This window comes from Callorhinus ursinus, unplaced genomic scaffold, assembly GCF_003265705.2.
Source record: "Callorhinus ursinus isolate GAN/ISIS: 27379988/994484 unplaced genomic scaffold, GSC_fseal_2.0 scaffold4, whole genome shotgun sequence".
Taxonomy (NCBI): domain Eukaryota; kingdom Metazoa; phylum Chordata; class Mammalia; order Carnivora; family Otariidae; genus Callorhinus; species Callorhinus ursinus.
This window is the reverse complement of record NW_027397066.1, coordinates 161,636,818-161,661,972: the sequence shown is the minus strand read 5'-3', so window position 1 is coordinate 161,661,972 and position 25,155 is coordinate 161,636,818. Positions and strand designations below refer to the sequence as shown.

The 25,155-nt window shown below is 38.3% G+C and overlaps 1 protein-coding gene across 1 annotated transcript; it reads left to right on the top strand.

Moving 5' to 3' along the window:
- LPL (lipoprotein lipase) lies at nt 1–23,879 on the top strand. Its single transcript, XM_025873901.2, has 10 exons — nt 1–303; nt 6,811–6,980; nt 11,158–11,337; nt 12,670–12,781; nt 13,916–14,149; nt 15,775–16,017; nt 17,904–18,024; nt 18,708–18,890; nt 19,921–20,025; nt 22,332–23,879. Coding segments are annotated over exons 1-10 (1,437 nt in total). The 5' UTR covers nt 1–215; the 3' UTR covers nt 22,333–23,879.
- Nucleotides 23,880–25,155: the final 1,276 nt, after the last annotated feature.

The window sequence follows — 25,155 nt, the reverse complement described above, 5'->3', positions numbered from 1 at the left end:
GCTGTGGAGTGGAAACAGTGTCAGACTCGATTCTTCCTCCTCCTCTTCGGAGGGAACCTGCCACTTCTAGCTGCCCTGCCCTCCCTTTTAAAGGGCAACTTGCCCCACGCCGGACCTCAGCTCCAGCCTGCTCCCGCCTCGGGCTCAGCTGGTCCATCACCCTGTCCGCGCTTCTGCCAGTGCCCTGTAGCTTCTACAGAGAGACGCGCCCCGAGATGGAGAGCAAAGCACTGTTCCTGGTGGCCCTTGGCATGTGGCTCCAGAGTCTGACCGCCACCCGCGGAGGGGTGGCCGCCGCCGATAGTAAGTTTTGCCCGAAGATTCCTCTCCACCTGCAGACTCCACTTTGGCCAGTTCCACACGTTATGAGGATGGGAAAGAGGGAGTCGAAAGGGGTTGCAGATGTGTACCGGAGACTCTCCTAGACTGAGCGCCGGTTCCGAGAAGACTCTACGGGCTGAGATCCGGGAGGGGTAGGGAGGGAATTCTCCCTCAGATTTTCCTGGAGTCGTTCCCGCGTTGTCCCTTCCAATCTGGCTGAGGCAGTGTTTCCGGGTCCGTAGACTTAAAGAGGAAGAGTAGGGGGGTAGCTCGAGGGGCGGGACGAGAGAAGTCGGAGGAAGGGCTTAAATGGCGGTGATCGGCAGTAATTGCCTCTCACGAGGACCCTGGAATGAAAGGCACGCAGGTCAAGGTGACCCTGGCGCGGCCGCCACCGCGGCTCGGCCCCCGCCTATGGGTGCGCCAGGAGAGAGTGGCCCCTTCTCTTCGAGAAGCCGACCCGAGGGGGTGGGGACGGGGGAGGAGGCGTTGTCCGTATCTCAGAAGCACTGGACGCTCGCTTTCGGCGTCGACACGGTGGTGGGGGACTGGACGCGTGGCGCCGAGTCCCGCGGACGCAGCGTCCTGCAAGCGTTCGGGAGCCCGGGAAGCTCTCCAGCTTCCATTCTTGCACGCGCCGCTTTTCTTAGCACCCAGAAAACCTAGCGAAGGGCTACCCTCCTGAAAACATGGCGCAGCGACCTGCAGTCTGTGGCCGCTGGCTTGGGTGTTACGAGGTTTGCATTCGGCTACCCTTAAAGTCCTCGGAGCCGAGTCCAGCTCTGACGCCCAGCCTCGCGAAGCGTCCACAGGCACGTGGGGCTTCCGGGAGGCGCAACCTGAACCCCAGCCACCGCCCTGGCGCCACCGGATCCTCAGGGTTAAGGTATTACAGGAGAGATGCGAATTTCTTTATTGCAGGGAAGGCAAAAGACCAGCCTGAGACCTGCCCACTATAGAGGCAGTCCTAGTACCTTGAACCCTGCTTGGTTCACCGAACATACAACAGCAACCAAAAGGCAACTGAAGCAACTCGTAAGCGCAGGCAACATTTTCTTCCCCCTTCGTGGTGAAATTGCAGTTAGGGCAGTGTGGCTTGGATGTGCTTACAGGCAGCATGGTTCAAGTTACAGTCGAGTTTGTCCATGACTTTGATTGCAGCTGAAAGTTTATTTCAGCAGTGGGTTGTAAAAGAACATTTTTGTTAGATTTATTTAAAAAATGTAGATTTCATCAAATCTGATTGGATTAAAAAAACAGTATCTGGAGGTGCAATTAAAAAGTCTTAAATATCTTATAAGGGCATGTTCCCCTCCATAGTGTTTAACCCCGTCCGAGAAGATGGTAGGAACAAATTCCATATTCTTGCAGAAAATACACCATGGTGTGAAGTTACTTTTACCATAAAAACCACACAAATATTTGTTTTCCACAGTTTGTTTTTGCTGGCTTTTTATTTATTTTGAGAGACGGGGAGAGCGCGAGAGCACACAAGGTGAGGAGCGGGGAGAGGCAAAGGGAGAGGGAGAAGCAGACTCCCCGCTGAGCAGGGAAGCCCTACCTGGGACTGGATCCGAGGACCTTGGGATCTTGACCTGAGCGAAGGCAGAGGCTTAACCGATGGAGCCACCCAGGAGCCTCTGTTTTTGCTGGCTTCTTAGAAGTTCACGACCCTAAATTCCTGGTCTAGTTGGTGTCACCTCTCTGGGTTTGAATTCCTCAACTGAGAAATGAGGAGTTCAGGCCACACTCAAAATTATCTTAGTCTTCTCTAATTCACACTCTTTGGTTTAAATGGACACTGTGATTGATGAATTAAATTGGATTTTAAGCAACGTGTGCTTTAGCTAGCTGTAAATCTGTCAAGGAAGGAATCTTTTTTTTTTTTAATAATTTTGAAATTTTTGTTTTTTTAAGAGAGAGAGAGCACCTGAGCACGAGGGGCGAGGGGCCGGGGTGGGGGGAGAGAATCCTAAGCAGGCTCCACACCCAGCGCTTAGTAGATGCTGGGCTCCGTCTCCAGAGCCTGAGACCTTGACCTGAGCTGAAATCAAAAGTCAGATGCATAAGGGACTTAGCCACCCAGGTGCCCCAAGGGAGGAATCATTTTTAAGTAGACATGAAATTAATCCCTCCTATCCTTCCCTCCTACTCTCACTCCACCACTCCCTCCCTTTCTATTATGCTTCTCCCATCACAGCAAATTTATGCCCCTTTTCTCCTCCAGATGAATTCATCTAGGAATGTAACGATTTCAGAGGCAAAAGATATGAGTGTGAGAGAATGGTAAACAGCACCTCTCTGGGCTCTGACTTATTCTGGATTTTTTTTTTCCTAAGAAGAATGTGAGGATATGAGGTGCTAACTGCCCTCAGGCTCTTTGTTGAAGCCACCTCAGTCCCTGCAGGGCCTCATTAGGAAACTTGAAGAGCTACACAAGGAGCATATGGATCAGTACTCAGGAGCTGCAATTCTATTTGACCTGCCATAGTGAATTTCCAGGCTATCATCTAAGTTAAATGTGATGGGTGATAACAGCAAAATAGCTGATACCATTTGCAAATGGAGCAGAGCTCAGCACTGGAGTGATTGATTAATAGTAGTATTGAAAATTGTGTGTCAGACACAGGGGTAGAGTTACAATGGAACATTTTCACTTTCTTTCAGGTAGTGTAGTGTATTTTTAGCTTAACCTTTCTTCTTTGCATTGTTCAGGAGGAGAAATTGAGCTATATAGTTTACTGCTTCTATTTTATGAACATTTTTTTTCTATAAAAATGAAAAGCAAATCTATTGGTTAAATAAATCAAGAGCATGTCTACATCGGAATATCTGAAAAGACCAATCACTTTAGTCAGATTTTTTTTCCCCTGATCAAACTTTTTTTGTTCTCACCCAGTCAGTTTGGTTTTTGGCATTCTGTAGAAGCTGCCTGGGTCAGTAAGGATGACCATCAGTTTCAGAGAGAAGGTAAATTATTGCTGAAGTCCTTTAAGTATGTGTGTGGTGGGGTAGAAACTTCTAAGAGAATTGCATTATAATTGAGCTCTTGTACCTCATGTCTTCATATGCACACTAATCCTATTCATCTGATAATTGTGAGCTGACTTTAGAATATCTTTCCTGGGATGCTCAATGTTCCTTCTTTTCTAGGAACAATAATGTAATCCCCAATAAATTTACCTTTGAAGTGCTTTGATCTCTAGTTTCATCTCTGTGAGTTATTATCCACATTAAGTAAATTCCTTGTCTTTTTTTATACGCTTAGAATTTTAGCTATTTAATAATTTAGAAATAAAGATTATATAGGCAAGAAATGCATTAACTTGTATCTTACCCCAAATCTTGTCTTAGTGCTGAATAAGGACATATCTGATGGGAACCATTTGGTGTGGTGATGCTGATATGATAAGTTGAATTCAGGATGGAAGCTCTTATGAAGGAATACAACTTAGGCAGCCTCCCTTCCACTAATTTAAAGTAGCTTTAATTTCTAAGGGGACCTGACAAAAAAGATCCTTATCCTCTTAAGAAAGATAAGTGCAGAGTCTTTAATACCATTTTCATGTATGGAAAACAATAATTCTCTTAGTAACAATGGAATCAAATCAGTTCATCTGCCAGCCAAGAGCAATCCCAGTGTATACGGGGACAGCTAAACATGTTGACTGACACACATCAGTTGTGTGAGAAAGTGAAGCTTGGGAAGTACATTCATCTTTAGGATGCTGAGACACTCTTACACCAGTAGTGTGAAAATTTCTCTCAGAATACCAAAGAGAAGGAAAGACTGACTGTAATCACTAATAACATTTATGATTTCATATATAGAATTGACATAGAATTGAAAACATCTTGTAGCATATAGAGTGGTGCTGTCTTCCTGTCAAATGCTTCATTATGCTTTCTGTAACTTAAAATGAAAAAGAATTTCCCTGAGAAGTGAAATAAAAGTCTCCAAATACAAATTTGTTTGAGAATGTATGAATTTCCTATTTTTTTATTTAGAAGCTATACCCAATAGGAAATGTTAGTTGTGGAAAATTGGACCTCTCAAATGGGCTATGCAGATAATCTGTACAGGAGCTATGATTTTTCTTTTTTTTTTTTTTTGAGAGGGAGCCTGCAAGGCCCAAGAGGGGAGGGGTAGAGAAAGGGAGAGAATCTTAAGCAGATTCCACCCCCAGTGCAGAGCCATCTCGGAGCTCGATCTCACCATCCTGAGATCATGACCTGAGCTGAAATCAAGAGTTGGATGCTCAACTGACTGAGCTATCCAGGCACCCCAGAATCTATGAACTTAATAGACTTTTTTTTTTTTGTGGAAATATACAAAGCTAGCCTTAATAATGTCAGAGAATATTCTTAGTCATTTCAAAACCACCAACAACACCAGGGCTATGAATCTATGAATTAAATAAACTTTTTTTTTCATGGAAATATACAAAGCTAACTTTAATAATGTCAGAGAATATTCTTAGTCATTTCAAAACCACCAGCAACACAAGGGCTACTGTATTGCATAATTCTAGGGAAAAATAGACCGAAGTGAGTGGCATCTTCTGGAGTCATGCAAGGCAATAGTCTTAAATATCAGTTTAACAAATAGGTGGTGGGCGAGATCTGTCTGCCAGGTCATTTTGATGATTTCTACTTCATAAAAATTCACAATCAAACATGTTAAAATATGATTATTGAGGAGGGATGAGTTATTTGATGTGGAGAGATATGGGATAGGTGAAACTAATTTAGTTTTAAATTTTCTAAAGTACTTTGTAACAATAAAAAAACTTCTTGGGCATTGAGAGCAGAATCAGATTAAAAATTTACAATATTTTTTTCTACTATCAGGTAAATAATAAGGCCACCAAAGTACTTCCTGGCTAGAAAGCAAAAGGAAGACCTACATCCTCAAATAAGATGGAAGGCAGAGTGTATTTTTAATAAGTCAATGGCTTTCAAGTGCACTTTTACTATATGAAAATGAAAAAAAACTTAAATATCAATAGTCTATCACAGGTTATCATTTGAATAAATTATTTTAGAATGTTCAGGTGCTAGAAATTGTGTGTGTGTGTGTGTGTGTGTGTGTGATCAACTTGTCACCTATAATGAATTACTTAGCAAGTAGCCACAATATTGCTTAAGGAGTTTTAGAAAATAATTAAAAAGGAAAACGTTGGCCAGTACTCAGCTAAGTACATGATAAGCCTGATTTGAATCCCTGTACATTCACTATACTGTATCATTCTTATTTTCACTTTTTGCCTGGCTTTTGCAATGTTACTTGAAATTACAGATTTTTAGCATTTGAATTATGAAAAGTGTTAGTTTAAATTAAGAAATTAGAAGGACCAATTATTTATCTTCTGAGTTTTAAATAGAGAAACCTAAAAGTTACAAATTATTACCTTATAGTAAATAGTTTTTAATATTTTTTACTTGCGTTAAGAAATTAATTTCCCCTAATATAACTTCCCTTTGACATGCTCACTTTAAGAATTTGACTTTATTTAAAATACAATTTACTTCAAGCATTCACTGTAGTATTAAATGAAGACATCAAAATTTAGATTTATTATCAAGAGAGTCAAAAGGTTGGCTGAAGTTTTATTTCTCTCCTTATTCACTTCAGGATTGACTATGAAGTCAAAGTGGATTTTTTCCCAAACCTGCTTTGCTGTAGTTTTTTAAGCTTTGACTTTGTGTGAAATACTGCAAAGACAAGTAATATTGGAAAAGAAATATTTGGGGAAAGAACTAACCAATTCAGGGGCACCTGGATGGCTCAGTTGGTTAAGTGTCTGCCTTTGGCTCAGGTCATGATCCCAGGGTCCTGGGATCAAGCCCGGTGTCTGGCTCCCTGCTCAGCGGGAAGCCTGCTTCTCCCTCTCTCTCTGCTGCTCCCCCTGCTTGTGCTCTCTCACTCTTTCTATCAAATAAATAAATAAAAAATTTAAAAAAAAGAATTAACCAGTTCACACATAGCACAGGCATTTCTGAATGATTTTTTAAAACATTTTTAACTGATGTACCTTGCTATGGGGATGGGAATAATTTTATACAAAAATTTACTTAGGCTTCCAACTTTCTTATTGCTAACATTTAAAAAAATTATGCTAGTGAAAAGGAAACAACCTTTCCTCAGGCCTATTATATCATATTTTGGGAAAACATTCCTTTGATGTAACCAGAGAGTGAAAGAGGGTGAAATAATATATGAAATAAGTGGAACTTTACAATGCAAGAGCCATGAGCCAGTATTCTTTGGGAGAATGAGTTTTGAATTATAACCAAGAGACCTGGATTCTGGTCTCTGTCAACTTTGATCACCAGTGGAGGATTAGTCATTCTCTTGTAATCTACATATATTTAAAAAAATAGAAACAAAAATAGCACTGGTGGTAGCTGCTTATAAACCTAAAACATACCATTCCAGCAAATAAAACAACCCTCCAATTAGCCACCTATCCAATTTTTCCTTTTCAGGAATTACGGGAGGAAGAGATTATATAGATATTGAAAGTAAATTTGCTCTAAGGACCCCTGAAGACACAGCTGAGGATACTTGCCATCTCATTCCTGGAGTGACAGAATCTGTGGCTAACTGCCACTTCAACCACAGCAGCAAAACCTTTGTGGTGATCCATGGCTGGACGGTAAGATAGTCTTTTTGGGAAGGAACAAATTGGGATAGACCAGGCATCCTGCCTGACTGGCTTGCTCCCATTGTTGGGAACCCCATGATGAGTCTCCCTATCTTGTACGTCTGCTTGTTTTCCAATGGTTTTACTTTAAAGTTGAGTACAGGCAATTCTGGTTTGGGGTGGGGATTGTGGAATCTAAACTCACATGTTCATGAGTACTTCCCCCAGGTAATGCCATCTTTCATTTTATCATGGTATTTAATTGATACCCTCAAACCAGCCATTCTTGTGAGGTGGGAAAATAAGACTTTGCTCAACTACAGAGCAGAATGTAGGTTATCATTCTAGGAAACCAGCGGAGACCTGTCATGATCCTGATTCATGCAGCACATCACCAAATGTCCTTTCCTAAGGGAGAAGCTATCAGAGAGAGGAGAGGGTTGGAATAGAGTGAGGAGATATTGATTCTGGTTCTGGCTTTGCCATTCTCCAGCTCTGTGATGTGATTGATGCTACTTCTCATCTCCAGGCCTCAGTTGACTGATGTGTAAGACAAAGAGGTTAGACTCTACGTCCCAAATTCTCCAGTTGTAAACTTTAGGGAACTTTTCTAGAGATGAAAGAGGGCCAGCCAGGGAAGTGTCATGCAAAATGATTAGAAAAGGTGAAAACTGTGGTTACATTTACTTTTACTTTTAAAGAATACAAATAGGTGATGAGGATTAAGGAGTACACTTGTGATAAGCACCAGATGTTGTATGGAAGTGTTGAATCACTCAATTTTACATGTGAAACTGTGTGTTAACTAACCAAAAGTTAAATAAAAACATTTAAAAAAGAAACAAAATACAAAAATAAAGAATACTATTAAAGTAGTGGCTTCTAAATGTGCCAGTCACTTTCCATGGTGCAGTTCTTAGCTACTTCAGTTGGTTGTTAATATTTTCAAATCCTAGTGAGCAGATTTCATTTTTTTATGTAAAAAGGACTTCCATAAAATGGGAGGTTAGAGAGAAATAGTCCTGCCATTATGTCAGAGCTTGTGAATAAAGTAATAGATACTAAATAAATTCTAACAAGATGAATTAGAGAATGATTGATAGACTTCTAGTCTCAATTTCTTTTCCTGTGTAACTTAAGTGCCTTTCTTATTAACAATCCTGGACAATTGCTATAACTTTTACAGAGGTGAAGGCAACTACTAACAGAATTTACGTGGATGTTTATTTTAAAAAAATCTATTTACTAGAATTAACATAATAAATTACATATCTCATGACAAAAATATATATTCAAATTCTTAACAGATGTTTTTACATTTTAAGAGATTTAAATAAGAAGAAGCAATCCTTGGTAGTTTTAGAGACATTTTGGTTGTATATAGAACTTTAAATACTTTTCAAAAAAGTATAGTAAGCTTAATAAACATTTTTTATGACAGAATAAATTGAATATCTCAAACATCTCAATCTTATCCCTAAGAGAACTTGATACTTTAGGAATTTTGCAAAAGCATAGTTCCTTCTCATGCAAAGATGACATACGAACCCAGTATCAGCAGATAGTGCCAATTTCTATCATTGGTCTTCCTGCCCACTAAGCCCACCATATTCTCCACACTGTGTGTCCTGACATTTTGAGAGCCCAAGCCTCAGAGGCTAGGCCACTGGCTGTAGAACTGAGTTTCATCATCAAGAGCTGGTTGGTCTATGCAGTAACTAATCCAGCCATACTGGGTAACTGATCTCAGCTTATCTCAGTGGAATGCCTGGCTGGTTCAGTTGGACCACCTGGAATGAGTGGCCAGAAGGGCTTCAGTTCAGCTGTGTGTCTGAGAATCAAAGATTTTAAAAATTTGTGCTGATTTTAGGAACCTCAGAAAAAAACCCCGGTAAATAATACCTTTTTAGAGTTAAAGAAGGTGAGTACTTGGATTTTCCACCCCTTTATTGTTTAGGGCTACTTATAGCCATATTTTAAATTGAATTAAAAAAGAAAGGATTGGAATAGTTTTTAGGCAGTTAGTAAAAGTATCAGTCACTGTAGGAGTAAGTTGGGTTACTTACTTTTTGACAGATTGCCTAACTTGGAAACACTGATAATGCAGAAAAACTTGTAATAGGGGTTTAGAGCAAACAAGATTTTTTGCCTTATCTGAGATAGACTGTTTAGCAACTCAAGGTCATAGGACAAAGAGAAATGTAGAAGTTCTGCAGCTTTGCCATGGAAAATTCAAAAGAATGCTTAGCGTGTAGTATGCATAGAGCACATTCCAGAAGGCAGTTGAGACACAGTTGTCCTGGAGCTTTGCCACTGGCTTAGGTTTCATAGACCAAAGTGTTAAGTACAGAGTTCTCATTGTAGTAGGAGGTCCTCATGCCTGGCTAAAAGGAGTGGGTAACATTGCATTCTGAAGAATTGACATCATCCTCTCTTGAAAGGCAGTTGCAAAGTGTGGCAAACCCCAACATCTAAGAGAGGAGAAGGGGAGACAGGACCAATTCATCGGGGTTTTGGGCTAGGTAGGTGTTCTGACTTGTTCCCTCAATGACCCAGGCTGCGCTTAGACTTTTTAAAGCAGCCTCTTGCTGAGACAGGTTCAAAGAAGGTTTAAATAAGTTTCTGATGGACTAACATCACCTTTACACCTTTTCTTTTTTCTCTTCATACTTGAAATGGCAATAGCTTTAGAGCTGGTATTAAATTACTGCAAATAGATTGGGAGTCAGAATGGTTACAAGAAGACATTTATGAGGTGGCAGGTAACTTCAAGATCATCTGAACCCACACCCTTTGTATTATAGGTGGCCTAAAAGGTTAAAACAGTGCCTACATTCATAGAAGTAATTATTGGAAGAGCTGGGACTGAAACCAAAATCTCCCGAGTTTCAGGCTTCCTTTTTCTTACCACAGAGCACAGCAATGAGATGAAAAATTGTACAGTTGTTAGTGTCAGGAGTGAAATGAGATCTCATGTTTTGATAGTTTTAGCCTAGAAAATAAACTAAATAAAATGGAAGCATAAATCTGAAAGAATCTACTATATAAGACCTAAGTTCCAAATGAAGTCCCTTGGTTTGAGAATTCATGACTCTTATTTTTGTTGCCGGAATTAATCTAAGAAGAACATAGGTTTTATAGGTCTCCCCTGAAAAGCTACTTTAAACATGTATTTCAGAACCTTCTTCGTTGAGTACATATTTAAGTAACCTTTACTGTGGCTACAACATGATTTTCTCTCAGGTCATGATAGGGGTGGGGAGATTTGGGAATCTGAATCAGGTTACTGTTCTGTTCAAGTTCATGGCAAGATGGTGCACAGTTTTACAGTGTGCAGTTTTTAAGTGTGTTTCCATTATTTTAAAGTATGCATCTTTGCAAAGGTGTCCAATGTCCTCTCTGAAAACTTAAATTAAAATTTTACATAGAGTTAACCCGAAAACTCTTACAGTTCTTTTGACTTTGAATTTGGGAGCCTTTTTAAAATAAGAAGCAAAGACTTACATTTGGAAGTCTCCTTATCTCCAAACAGGGCCAATCTAATAATTGGTAATTGTGACTATTAAGCCTCATTAATTCCACTCTGATAATTAAGAATTTGAGAGAATTATAAAAAAATCTAAGCTGAAGCTGATCATTTGCTTATGTATTAACAAAGAGATTGCTAAATGAATTTACCTGCTGTTAGGATTAGTATGTTTGAAACTATTTTTTTTCATTAGCACTTCAAATGTTTTATATAAATGACTCTCTATAAGAAGAAAAAAGTGCGTTCACATCCTCCAAAATAATATGGTTGGGAAAAATTTATTAGCCTAATTAGAAGTAATGAAATTTATTTTGAAATAGTATATAATTCTGCTGCAGAATTTTAACTTATCCAGATTGATCTTTTATATAAATTACTGGTTTTACAAAATTTATAAAACAAGTTTTTAAAAATTGGTGGTTTAAACCTAATCTGCCCTTCCTCAGCTTAACACATTCCTTCTTTGGCATACTCAAATTTTCCTCAGGAGAAGCAGGCACAAGTCTCTGAATATTCTTTTGCATGGTTTGATTTTTTTCTGAGCCAATGGGCTTCCTTTCAGGTTTGTTTTCTTTCCATTTAGTGTAGGTGTATTAGGCTGACATATCGATAACAAGTTGCAGGTGGGTATTTTAGGAAAGCTTGTATCATCCTCTTCAGGTGACAGGAATGTATGAGAGTTGGGTGCCAAAACTTGTGGCTGCCCTGTACAAGAGGGAACCTGACTCCAATGTCATTGTGGTGGACTGGCTGTCACGGGCCCAGCAACATTATCCAGTGTCTGCCGGGTACACCAAGCTGGTGGGAAAAGATGTGGCCAAGTTCATCAACTGGATGGCGGTAAGACTGGGGGAAGAAGGGTTATCTGTCCAAAACTGATCCCTTCGCTAGTGCTGCACAGAAGGCTGGTCTTTATTCCTTTTCACATAAATATAAATATTTTCTGGGGCAATTCAAATCTTCAGAATAAGCACAGGCATTTTTTTTAGCCAGAAAGCAGCATTATGATAAGAATGATAAAACTGTAAAGTCAAGGCATAATCCTGCCCTGCCCTATCCTTTGATATTCTCATAGTGAATAGATCTGGTGAGACCAAGGACTAAGTAGGCCGAGCAGACAAAAGCTTGTTATTTCAGGGCAGAGGGAAGATGTCAGGTTAAGCCAAATTCTTCTCTACCACTTGGCTGGCACATGGAAATGTTATCCTGTCTTTGACCCATTAGAATACCAATCTTTTTCATGAAAAGATTAATAATACCCATTCCTTAGTGTAGATTAAAGATCCAGATTTTTATTGAGGGTTAGGGGACTGATAGATTTGAGCTAGGAAGAAAATGACAGGCAAGGTCTATGAGGTGGCTACGGGTCAGGAGTTCTGATTTAGCTTCCACTTTTATCTACTTTATTCTCTGATGTCATCCTCTAAAAATTACCTTTGAAAAGTATCTTGGGATTGGCTGAAAGAAAGTTAATACTCTGACAGGGCCAAATTATTTAAGCCAGATACTTGGAGGTAGAAAAATAATCTCTGTTTATTGGACTGACCATTAAAAGATAAAAGTTCTTTTCTTGACAATTTTGCTCATCAGGAAAGTGAATCTGGGCAAATCAGATCGCCTGCCTGGGCCTCAGGCTTCTCATCTGTTGAATAAAAAGACTGGACCATATGTGTATGTGGTTCATTCTCCCTGTAATATTTTCTGGTTTTAAGTCATTTTTCTGGCTAACCTTAAAGAATAAAGTGATGTAGGGTATTTAGAGTAGGGAATAATGGGTTAAGGTTAAATATATATTTAATATATGTGTGTGTATTTACATATAGTTTATCCACATATAGATGCACACATATATACATATATCTACATTTAAATATATAACGACACATGTACATGTACATGCATACATATGTTTTCAGATATATGGAAATTCAGATTTCCATACACTTCAGTTTCAGATGGATGGGAAAACTTTCTAATTAAATATGTTTTTAAAGAAAGAGAAAAATCTCAACACTAGAGTGATTGATCTAGAGCACAAAATTAAAATAAGTAGAGTTAATTTTCAGCATTGCCTGTATTTCAAAAACAATACTTATATTCATTTTTTTTCCTTTTAGCTTTGATCCTTTGTATAGAACTGTAAGAAGCCCTTTTTCTTTTTCTCTTCCAAAGGAGGAATTTCACTATCCTCTGGACAATGTCCATCTCTTGGGATACAGTCTTGGAGCCCATGCTGCTGGCATTGCAGGAAGCCTGACCAATAAGAAGGTCAATAGAATTACTGGTAAGAAAGCAGTGCCAGGAGTCTTATCACAGAAGTGTTGAGATGCCTGTCATTCTGAAAGAGAATCAGAATGTTTGTTAAATACCCATATGTATGTGGTGTTCCTCTGTGTTCGCCCAGCCATTTGATTATGTCATGGGAGGGCTTTTTTTTTCCTGAAGTAGGATAGAATATGGGCCCTTGCTCTCTTGGGCTTACCACCTACTGTCAGAAGAGAAATAGAACAGAGTTAAGCATGGAGAGCCAAATGGAGTCTCTGGGAAGCTCATTTCCCTCCTCTCTCTGCTCTGTGCTTTGGTGGTATATTGCATGTATGTCACCTCTCACATCAGTGCTGGGAAAAATGAAAAAGGACCGACACCAGAGGCTAGTTGTAAAAAGGAAGACAGTCAACCAGGGCAAAGGCAATGGATGATTTGGCAGGCCTAAGGAAAAAGAAAGAACCCACCATTGTTTAAAGGCCTTCTCCCCAGGGTCAAAAATAATTTACAAAAGGAGATCTACTTGTCCTGAATGAAAATTGCTATTTAATGGCTAGTTCAAGAGACTCAGATTCCTTTCAGAGGAGCTAGGCCTACTTTTAATACTCTCAGTACTTTCAGAATTCAATCACTACTGGAACTAGTTGGTATTATGCTAAGCAAAATAAGTCCATTGGAGAAAGACAATTATCATATGATCTCACTGATACGTGGAATTTGAGAAACAAGGCAGAGGATGATAGGGGAAGGTAGGGAAAAATGAAGCAAGATGAAACCAGATAGGGAGACAAAACATAAAAGACTCTTAATCTCAGGAGACACTGGAGTTTGCTGGAGTGGTGGGGGGTGGGAGGGATGGGGTGGCTGGGTGATAGACATTGGGGAGGGTATGTGCTATGGTGAGCACTGTGAATTGTGCAAGACTGATGAATCACAGACCTGTACCCCTGAAACAAATAATACATTATATGTTAATCAAAAAAAAAAAAAAAAGAATCCAATCACTACAGAATAAGGAGCTAATAAAAACCTATGTGGCTGCCAGTTACATTCAAATGATGAAAAATTGAATGCTAAGGTGACACTAATGGAGGCTAAAATGAATGGGAATTTAAAAATCTGTGAGGCCTGTATTTTTTTTTTTTGCATTAAGGCCTAGATCCAGCTGGACCTAACTTTGAATATGCAGAAGCTCCAAGTCGCCTTTCTCCCGATGATGCAGATTTTGTAGACGTCTTACACACATTCACCAGAGGGTCGCCTGGCCGAAGTATTGGAATCCAGAAACCAGTAGGACATGTTGACATTTATCCTAATGGAGGCACTTTTCAACCAGGATGTAACATTGGGGAAGCTATCCGTGTGATTGCAGAGAGAGGCCTTGGAGGTAAATATAATTTAGAAGTTAATTAAATGTAATTTTCACACTTAATTCTTATTGATCCAGTCTCCTACCCATTCCCCACAAGTATGTAGTTTGTATTTATTTGTTTATTTATTTAATTTTTAAAGATTTTATTTATTTATTTGACAGAGAGAGAGAGACAGCGAGAGAGGGAACACAAGTAGGGGCAGAGGGAGAGGGAGAAGCAGGCTTCCTGCCGAGCATGGACCCCGATACGGGGCTCGATCCCAGGACCCTGGGATCATGACCTGAGCCGAAGGCAGACGCTTAATGACTGAGCCACCTAGGCGCCCCAAGCATGTAGTTTTAATATACACATTTAGCCAAGAAATGTTTCTGAAGGAGCTATCATATTCAGCACAATCACCATTACAGCCTTAGTACTTCCTTTGGTCACAGACAGACATTTTTTCTTTTATGTATTATATTGTAGACTACACTGAGTACTGAGCTTCCATAAATAAAAGAAGAGAAAGGTGAGACCTACACAAGAAAACTCCACTGCTTTGGATAATAACAGCATAAAGTGATATCGGGCCACATGTTGTTATACTTTGAATATGGTTGTGAAACCATAAGAGTTATTGTTAATTAGTCCAAATTTCTCTTGTCAGCCTTTTATAGAGATGTACAAATTAGGAACAAATCAGGGGCAGCTGGGGGGCTCAGTCTGTTAAGCGTCTGACTCTTGGTTTCGGCTCAGGTCGTGATCTCATGGGTCATGAGATCCGGCCCTGAGTGGTACTCCACCCTCAGTGGGGAGTCTGCTAGAAGATTCTTTCACTCTGCCCCTCCCCTCACTCATGCACATGCATTCTCTCTCTTCTTCTCTCTCTAAAATAAATAAATAAATCTTAAAAGAAAAAATAAATCACCATTCTCTAACAATGAATATTCCAAAATTTAAAGAAGAAATATAATTTAATATTATCTTAATGTTTACTTCAGTAATCATGTTTGTGTTAAATTTATAATTTGTTTTAAGGGATGTTTTCATCCTTTGTGAGCAATGGAACCTACTTGTAGTCAATATGCTCAGGTCTTTTGTACACATGTTATAGAAATTATAGCTTAATGTTACTATTTTCAATAGTTATAAAATCTTATGGTAAGAGATACACTTTCATTACATTGCTAATTATTTCTGTGATTGATGTAAAAATTATTAGTAGTGAGACAACCTCCAGTTATACATAGTATCTGTGATAAAATACTATTCACTTAACAATTCTGCCTTTTATCTTGTTGTTTCTAGTAACATGTAGATATGTTTTATGTTTTCAATATATAGGAAGGATGTGATAAACTGGGGGGAATCAACTTCTACCTTGAATGACTCTTACTATATCTTCATAAACATACAAATATAAGACAGCAGAAAAGGCAAAAGTTCTCTGAAAATTTGCAGTTTTGAAACTCAGAAAGAGATGAAAAACTGCCACCAAAAATACCTCCTTAAATAGGGCTTACACCCAGTCAGTCACAGGACTAGAACCTTAGGTAATTTTGTTCTGACACCACACCTAAACTAGTTTAGACATACACGATGAAACACTCATCGTGGACACACATGGAGTTGAATTGTCTTTGTGCCTCTTTTTCCCCAGATGTGGACCAGCTAGTAAAGTGTTCCCATGAGCGTTCCATTCATCTCTTTATTGACTCTCTGCTGAATGAAGAAAATCCAAGTAAGGCCTACCGGTGCAACTCAAAGGAAGCCTTTGAAAAAGGGCTCTGCCTGAGTTGCAGAAAGAACCGTTGCAACAACTTGGGCTATGAGATCAATAAGGTCAGAGCCAAAAGAAGCAGCAAAATGTACCTGAAGACACGCTCTCAGATGCCATACAAAGGTAGGCTGGAGAATGTTGTGAATAAGGAAAATCAATTTGATGTTTATCATGCTCATTGCATCACATGTACTGAGTCTGTCCATCACCAACAGAGGTAGCGAAATGATGTTACTAAACCCTGAACCCTCACTTCCCATTGCCAGTAAGGCCCAGTGCACAACCTGTGCTGCCCTATGCAGCAGCCTTGCTTGCCATCCTCCTCTGTAATTGTGACCCCTAGCATGGGCCAGCCCATTAGTATCAGGCTCTGAGCTAATTTGAATCCATCCATCTATCCAGGGTCAGCAAGCAAACTATGGCCCATGGGCCAAATCCAGCCCACCACCTGCTTTTGTAAAGAAAGTTTTATTAGAATACAGCCACACATGTTCATTTTTGTATTGACTAAGGGTGCTTTTATGCTACTGCAGCAGAGTTAAGTAGTTGGGACAGAGACTGTATGGCCCAGTAAAGTTTATTTGCTATCTTGCCCTTCATAGAAAAAAGTTTGCCAACTCCTGAAGTTTGCTTTAAGTGAAAGCAAAAATTACCTGTATTTTAAAATTCAACTATTCCTGGGAGGGAAGAATATACCAAACCTCAAGATATTTCCATTTTGTCATGAATTTGTACGCAGTTGAATTTCAAACTTGTTTAGAGCAAAATTTATAAGGACTGAAGAGAAAGAAGAGAGGAGATACCAAGGAAATCTGACAAGAGGAACTAAGACCAGAAAAGCTAACTTATGTGGAGTCCAGATGGAAGTCTGAGGGAAGGGATGATATTGAAGTATAGTTTTCCAAGGTAAAATGTATCTGATGGAGGCAACTATTTGTAAGGTGGTTTGTTAGAACCTCTATAGTGGTGTGTTTGGTGGCCCAAAGGTTTGGAGCAAAAATAATTCAAGGAAACCTTTTAAGCAATGAGGAAACCCTTAGTTTCCCTGACTCTTCAGAATGAGAAAGTGGGTGTGAGGTATAGAGGAGACTGGAATCTTCTGAAGACTCATCCCCAGGCGTCCTGCTCAGTGCTATGCAGTGCTCCATCACTATTCTTGGGGGTACTTCGGCAGTCTCAACTTCCCCTGCTCTGTCTGTGGTGATGCCTGCAAGGGCTCCATTCAACCCCAAACTCTGTTTCTCCTCACCTTTAGTAGCTGTGTGTTAAGCCTGCTGCCTTTCCTATCTCTTTAACCTCCACCATCCCATCTACTGAGGGTTTTTAGTAGAGATGGGGAGAGCAGGGAGGAAATGTAGAAGTTCAAGTATCTGCTTCCAGAGGTTCTCCCTAATACAGAACACATCAGGAACTAGCAGTCTTTATGGCCTCACTGATGATTCAATGAATAAGTTTGGTTGTGAGCCTGCTATAATACCTGCTCTGTGCTAGATGGTGGGGGGATAAAGAGGGTAAACGTGATCTTCTGACCTGAGGGAATTTACACATAGGTAGGGAGTCAGACGTACCCATAAAACATGAAGAAACAGTCACATACAGTGTCCCATTAACAAATGCCAAATATGTTCCATACAGATATTCGGGGACAAGATGGCCAAGAAAGGGTAGAGTTCTTGGAGAAAGAATCATGGGTATTTTGGCTTCTTGATTTGATCTCCCTTGTGCCCCATCAAAGATGACTACTTTCCAGGACTGCTTAACAATTCATACACACCTGGATTCCTCCTATCCACTTACAACCACTTTCCTGAAAGGGAGTGGAATTCAAGGTCTCAATTTTCTAGTAACAAACACTGTGCAGATATGAGGAAATCCTTCACACTGATAGTCATGTGTGAACACTTCCTATTTAATGGTTCAGAATTCTGTGGTTATGATTTGCGTTTATTTGGGGGCGGTGGTGTTTCCATAAAAACTGATCAGCATTTGTTCCAATTTTCTCCCTACAGTCTTCCATTACCAAGTAAAGATACATTTTTCTGGGACTGAGAGTGGTACACAGACCAACCAGGCCTTCGAGATCTCTCTGTATGGCACTGTGGCCGAGAGTGAGAACATCCCTTTTACCCTGTGAGTAGCCACATGACATTTCCTCCAGCATGTGGAGGAAGAAGAGTAGGACATTTGGAAAAGAAGTGGTCAACATATTTTTTTAAAAAAAGCTTTATGGGAAAAGATACTCATTACATTAGTACATATAATAGCATGGATTAGAAACAAAATAAGTACCCAACATTGAGGCAATGGTTAAATGAATTGTGGTTGTGGTTTAAAGTCAATACAATCAATCTAGTTTCTAAAAACTATAATTATAGAAAACCAGGTAAAACATGGCAAAAAGTGGAAAGTAAAATATGAAGTAAACAAAGAAAGAATAGAGAATTTTATGTATCCTGTGACTTTAACAAAGTAAACATGTTCACATAGCAATATAGATTGAAAGGGGGTATATGAAGATGAATATAAATGTCTCTGAATGATTGATTTATGGACTTTTTTCTTAAGAATTGTATTAAATAGTTCATACTGTTTGTGTAAAGTTAGAATAGATTAAAAGGGTGTAGATATCTTTTAAAATACCCTAAATGCCATTGATCTTGAGTATTTTGCTGGACATTTTTTGCATTTTTAAAATATTCCCAAACAATAAAGCTATTTGTGTCTTGGGAGGAAGAAGAATGAAAAAAACAAAAGACCAAAAAACAAAAAACTTGTTTCCACAACTAACCAAATATGCTGATTTTTTTCTTTAGGCCTGAAGTTTCTGCGAATAAAACCTACTCCTTTCTAATTTACACGGAGGTGGATATTGGGGAACTGCTAATGTTGAAACTCAAATGGAAGAGTGATTCATACTTCAGCTGGTCAGACTGGTGGAGCAGCCCTGGCTTTGCTATTGAGAAGATCAGAGTAAAAGCAGGAGAGACCCAAAAAAAGTAATTAAATGTATTTTTCTCCATTCATGTTAGACTCACTGTGTCCTTACCTAGGGATAATGGAGCCTTCAACATTCAGGTGGAACTTTAGTAAGCTTTTTCTTTAAAACTATATAAACTAGATAATTACACCTATAATTTTGGGGAGGAGTATTCTTTTATTATCGTACCAGAGAAGTAATAGTATTTCTGAATTTCATGGAAAGAAAATATAAGCCCTGAACCGATCACAATTATTGAGTGAGAGCTGAGATTTTAAGTTGAGGATCTCAGCCTCTCATTTAGCACTGTTTCTGCAAGCACAAAACAGTTATGGAAAGAATCTCAGAGATGTTACTTTGACATTCAAAGATTAAAATCAACCTCTTCAAGAAGAATGAGATTCCAAGGTAATCTCATCCTGTCTCCCCACCCCCACCTCATGTATATCTATAAATTAATTGCATAGAGAGCCCCATAGGATTTAAAACTTTTTTACTAAATGTATAGGGATTTTGCAAACTATAGTGTGCCATTATTGTTAATAAAAATGACTCTTTAAATTAAGACTGATAAATTTTTTCTCTCTGGTCATTTTCTTTTATAACAAACAAAACAAACAAACAACAACAACAAAAAACAAACAAAAAACAGGTTGTGGGTGGAGAGGCTATGCAGAGCATTTGTTTCTCTAACAGGACAGTTGAAGAATGGTTTGTGAATTCCCTAATGCAGATACAAGGAAGTGGTAAAGTTGATCTTGTATCACCTCGTCGTGGTAAAAGCTTTGTGATTTTGAGGCTTCTCCAAGCTGTCTATATCCTGTCTAGACTGATTAACTCTACTGTTGAACAGTGGGTTAGGCCCTCAAATAACTCTCTGGTTCAGATGTGTTGCTGACCAGAATGGCCTGACTTTAAACAGTTATTGGAAATACCAGAATAATTAATCATATTGATCAGGTAGGATTTAACCAGCCCTGACCAAACCATATATTTTCGGTTGTTTCTCTTTTCCCATATGACATGTTCACATTCATTTTCTTCTACAGAGTAATCTTCTGTTCCAGGGAGAAAGTGTCTCATCTGCAGAAAGGAAAGGCATCTGTGGTATTTGTGAAATGCCATGACAAGTCTCTGAATAAAAAGTCTGGCTGGTGAGCATCATGGGCTAAAGATCCTCGGGTATCCTGAGCTTGCACTCAGGGACACTGCTTCATACATTGCTCTTCGTCCCATAACTAAAGACTTGCACTGGTTCTTGTGGCTAGAATCTTCAGGTGGTCTTTCTTAGCCCTTCCATGTACACATTGGCCTGGCCCATTTGTTTTTGTCAGTACTTCCTCCTTTTTCTTTCTCTTTCTGTTCTTTTATTTTCCTTTTGCACTACCACAAAAACTTTACTGCTGCTTTTTTCTGTACTGCATCCCTACTACATTTACAGAGCCTGTGTGCAGAGCATACAACACAATAGTCATCATTGTGACTGTGGGTCTAGCCCCTCCAGGGGAGCAAAACATCAGCTGCAGCACATAGGACTTCTTGGTGCTCCAAGTGGCAGCAGACTCCAGGACAGAGAGCCAAAAAGGGGCAGCCACCAAACATCCATCTCAAAATCCCCAACGATGGGGAGCTAATGGAGTTAGAATTTAGGAGATGGTTTTCTTTTCCATCTGAAAACAATCCCCTGGCTCTTTCCTACTGACCCTTAAGACTAATCCATATGGCAGCTGTCAACTAAATCTTTCCAGAGTGTCAATACTAAGTGGAGATTAAGCATGTGACTTTCTCCATGCCCTCCTGGATTCTCACATTATCTCACTTTCATTTGTCTACTCATTCCCCTGCCAGATACCAAGTACTAATGGGTTACAAATATAAGGGGGGAAAAGCTTAGATCACGTCATACAAGCGAGGGAAACAAGAAACAATGGGAAAGGCTGGTCACAACACCATCCAGAAATAGAAAAAACAATTGCTTCTGGTTTGTCTTCTCTCAGTTACATTGATAAACAAAAGTACAGAATAAGAATTGCCTAATCAGAGAAGTATATTAAAGACCCCATGTGGAATTTCTATTATTATTTTAAATTTCTATTTTATGTTGTAATTTATCCATGGATAATTATGGATTATAGATAAATCAAGAAAAATAGGCAAAAACAAAATCATTGTGACTCTATTCCCCTGGAATAACTCCCAATTAACATTTAAATTTATATTCTTTCAGACCTTGTCAATGCATATATAATTTTTATATTTTTTCATTTTTTACAAAAATGGAATTATGACATACACTTTGAACAATAAGATGAAGCCACTTGATTAAAAACATTAATGTAAGAGTACTCAAGATAAACTTAAAATGGAAAATAGTTGATGGTACTGAGCCAGGCAGAATAACTGAATTTTTATCTAAGTGGACTAGTCTACTCAGAGGTTAATTGCTTTGTTTTCCCTCATCACAAATCTGAGACAATTTCATATTTGCTTTAACTTTTAAAAGCGACTCCTCTGTGAAGTTTTATACATTCATTTATGTCACATACAAACACACACAAACACTTGTATATATACATTCTCCCCAAATCATCCATAACTTTGACTATATGTGAATGTAAAAACAAAATCTGAAAAATCAGGAAATATCTCCAGCTGTTTTAAAAGTATTTCTGGTCAATTATTTACATAAGTCACAATCATTTATCTAAGAAAGTCTATTGATACATTCCTTGTCTGATTACAGGATTACTGAGACCACAGATATTTAGGTGGTTTTTCTGTATACATCTGAACTTTATCTAGGAATTATGATTCAGACTAATAACTACTTCTGCAGTTTCTCTATTCTGTCACTAAATTAATGAAAAGTTCTCTGTCTCTTATCTTCTGATATAACTCTTTAGAAGACTCATATCACAAGAAAAGAAAGAATCAGACATTTCATTTGACAAGTTTTAGAATTAAGAAATCTTAAATCAGGAGCACCTGAGTGGCTCAGTTGGTTAAGCGTCTGCCTTCGGCTCAGGTCATGATCCCAGGGTACTGGGATTGAGCCCCGCGTCGGGCTCCCTGCTCAGCGGAGAGTCTGCTTCTCCCTCTCTCTCTGCCCTGCCACTCCCTCTGCTTGTGAGCACTCTCTCTCTCTGTCAAATAAATAAATAAAATTAAGAAAAAAAAAGAAATCTTCTTAAATCATATCGTCTTTGAAATCATTTGATTCAGTCCTCTGAAAATGATAGTCCTTATTGGGACATGGCTTAGTAGATCTTAGAGTGTCTTTCATTCCCACAAGCCTGCCGTTATCTACATCTGATCCATTATCCTCATGTCCTCTGGGTATATACTCATAACCTTTGTTCTGAACTTCCAGTTGGATAACTTTTTCATCATGAAGGTGGGAGGGGGTGGATTGTAAAACACTAAGCAAATAATAAATTGCCCTTCCTCTGCTTTTTCTCAGAACCTGGGCAAATCTACAGAAGGAAGAACAGCACATGAATTTTATGAAGAATGAAATCACTTTTACAAAAGATGCCCAGTGCTTGGGTGTTTCAAAGAGAATTTTCCTGAGTATTAATCCCTAATTAATAATTAATTAGTTATTTTAGGATACAGTCTTAAATACCCAAAAAAGTGGCTAATTCAATTTGAGGAATATAGTGGCCAAATAGCACATCATTAAAAGAGCACAGATTTAAAAATCACTGTTTTGTCCTTTGAAAAAGAAATAAGAACCATTTTGGCTCATGGTAACATAATACACCTTCTTTATCTAGTGAGTTTAACCATAGCCTAAAATTAAGTAGAATCTCACTTTTTAATCAGAAGCTTGCATTTTCTGGACTGATACCTTCTCAATGTTTTCTCCAAGTGTGAATATAGAAAATGATTTTTTTTTTTTTTTGGTGGCATGAGTTGGACCCATTTTCTTACTAGTCAAAACACCTGACTTTTTTGGAATGGTTTTTCTCTTGCCATCAGGTTCTGTGTTGCCCAGGAGTTAACCAGGGACTAGTGACTTGGAGAGAGGAATAGAAAATGAAATTGGTAAATCACTGAAACTTTAAACCCTCCCTGCAGCTGGTTGCATCATTGCTAAGTTACAAATTAAAAGAGATATAAAATTTAGACCAATTCAGTCTTAATAGGCTTATAGTTTGTCGCTTAATCTCTACCTGCCATTTGTCTCAAGATTATATTTTAACAGTGCTTTCTAGGTTGGTGTTTTACATGAGCCTGTTATTGTCAACTGACACATAATTTTAACTATGGGGAAAGAAAATGATACCACAATTTCATTAATCAGATTTCTGAAGTTATATTCATCAATTTGAGGTCATTTAATATCTGATAGGCACTGTTCAATTTTAGGTTTATCTCAGTCATGCTTCAATCATACTTTGAGCATGTCTCTTCCCTGGTTTTAGTAAGAAAATATGTACTCAAGGTCAAATTTTACATCACGCAAACTTCTATAAATTTTAGACAAGGGTCATTGTTACTAAGTTAGGAGGTGAAAAATTATATATCCATAAACAGTGCTTAAAACCACTGTGAGCAATTAAAAGAATCCTCAATTGCCATAGCCACATGAAATGCCATGAGAGGTGTTATTTTTAACAGCTAGTCCAGAGTGAGTGAACAGTTATTTATAAACTAGATATCATATTTTCAGAATGATCTTCTATATATTAATATAAATTGATAAACAAGTAAAATGTCTCAAAGACTATTGCTGGGAATCCAAACTATAAACATGTGTGGGTATCTGAACATATGACTCACATATGAAGCCCCACATGTACATTTATTATTCAGCATAGCTTGGAAAGTAAACAAGAGATACAGTATTAGGATGTATTGAAGTAGAAATTATTCCAGAGGTACTAGAACTTAAGCCCTTCATTTGAGAAATATGGTTATACCTATACAAAGTAGGATGAATGCTGTGATAGATATCAGCCAACTTGGAATGAATTTTTTCTAAAAATAAAATATTGTGAGATTTGTTGTTGTCATCCCCCTTTATTGCTAATTCATTAATTTTCTGGATTTGGGTTTTGAACAAGGGTGCATAAACTTCAGAAAATATGGATCCAATCAGTGTATGGCCCTAGGAACTCTGGCTTCTACAGACTTCATTATATATATTTAAACAATGCTTTGGCTTTAAATGTTATTTATTAACTGTAAATATATGTGTGTATGAGTAAAGGGAAATTGTATATCAGAAAGGTTTTGGCTAAGGGCATTTATAGACATGTGGTGCTAACTTTGTACATGTCTTTGTCAGTGACGGTCTCACTGAGCCAACTTACTCTGATGAAATAATACCATAAAGTGACTTTTTTTTAAAGGAAACTTAATTAACTATGTTAAGAAATGGAATCTGGTTTTAATAAAATTGACAAAATTTTATTACAACACTAAGTCATTATTTTGTATTGTTTTAGCTCCCTAAAAAGATATTTATTCTTAGGGCAGATTCATTCAGCACATTTTTACTGAGTAAAATTTACTGAGTAAATTACTATACTTGGTAAAAAATTTAACTTCTAAAAATTATAATACTCATTATATTTTATTTTTATATTTACATTTGTACAAAACCTTAGAAATCCTTTAAACTATAGAGGAAAATAATACAGATTTTTTTCCTAAATAAAATGCACAGAATTTTCCTTGCCTGCCCCTACTTTTTCACTAGTAAAATGTTAAATTAATATAAAAAATTTTGACCGCTTTCTAGAATATGTTATCTTTATTTCTGAGGTCTAATTGTTACCTACGAAGTGAGTTTGTGCAATAAAATTAACTATTTGGTGTGGGAAGGTGCATTTTTTAGAACTTTCCTTTGTGAAAAGAACAACATAGCCATATATGCAACTAAGTAGAGATTGCTTCTTAGTGCAGTCAGAAAGAATTTCATACAGAAAACAATTGTTTCAGTGGCCACTGATCCAAAACATCATTGTTAGTTAGATATAGGGTCTTCTGGACTGGGGTCCCCTTGACAGGAAGAGACTTCCCCAATTTAAACTTTCCTTACTGTCCATCAATGCCTGTTGATATAATCAAAAAGACAAATAATAACAGGAGTTGGCAAGGCTGTAGAGAATTGTGAACCTGCATATATTGCTAATGGGAATGTAAAATGGTGTGGCCACTCTGGAAAACAGTTTGGAAGTGTTTTTAAAAATTAGTTACAGAGTTTAACCCATTTGACTCAGTGATTCCACTACTAGGTATATACCCAAGAGGCCTGAAACGTATGTCCACAAAGA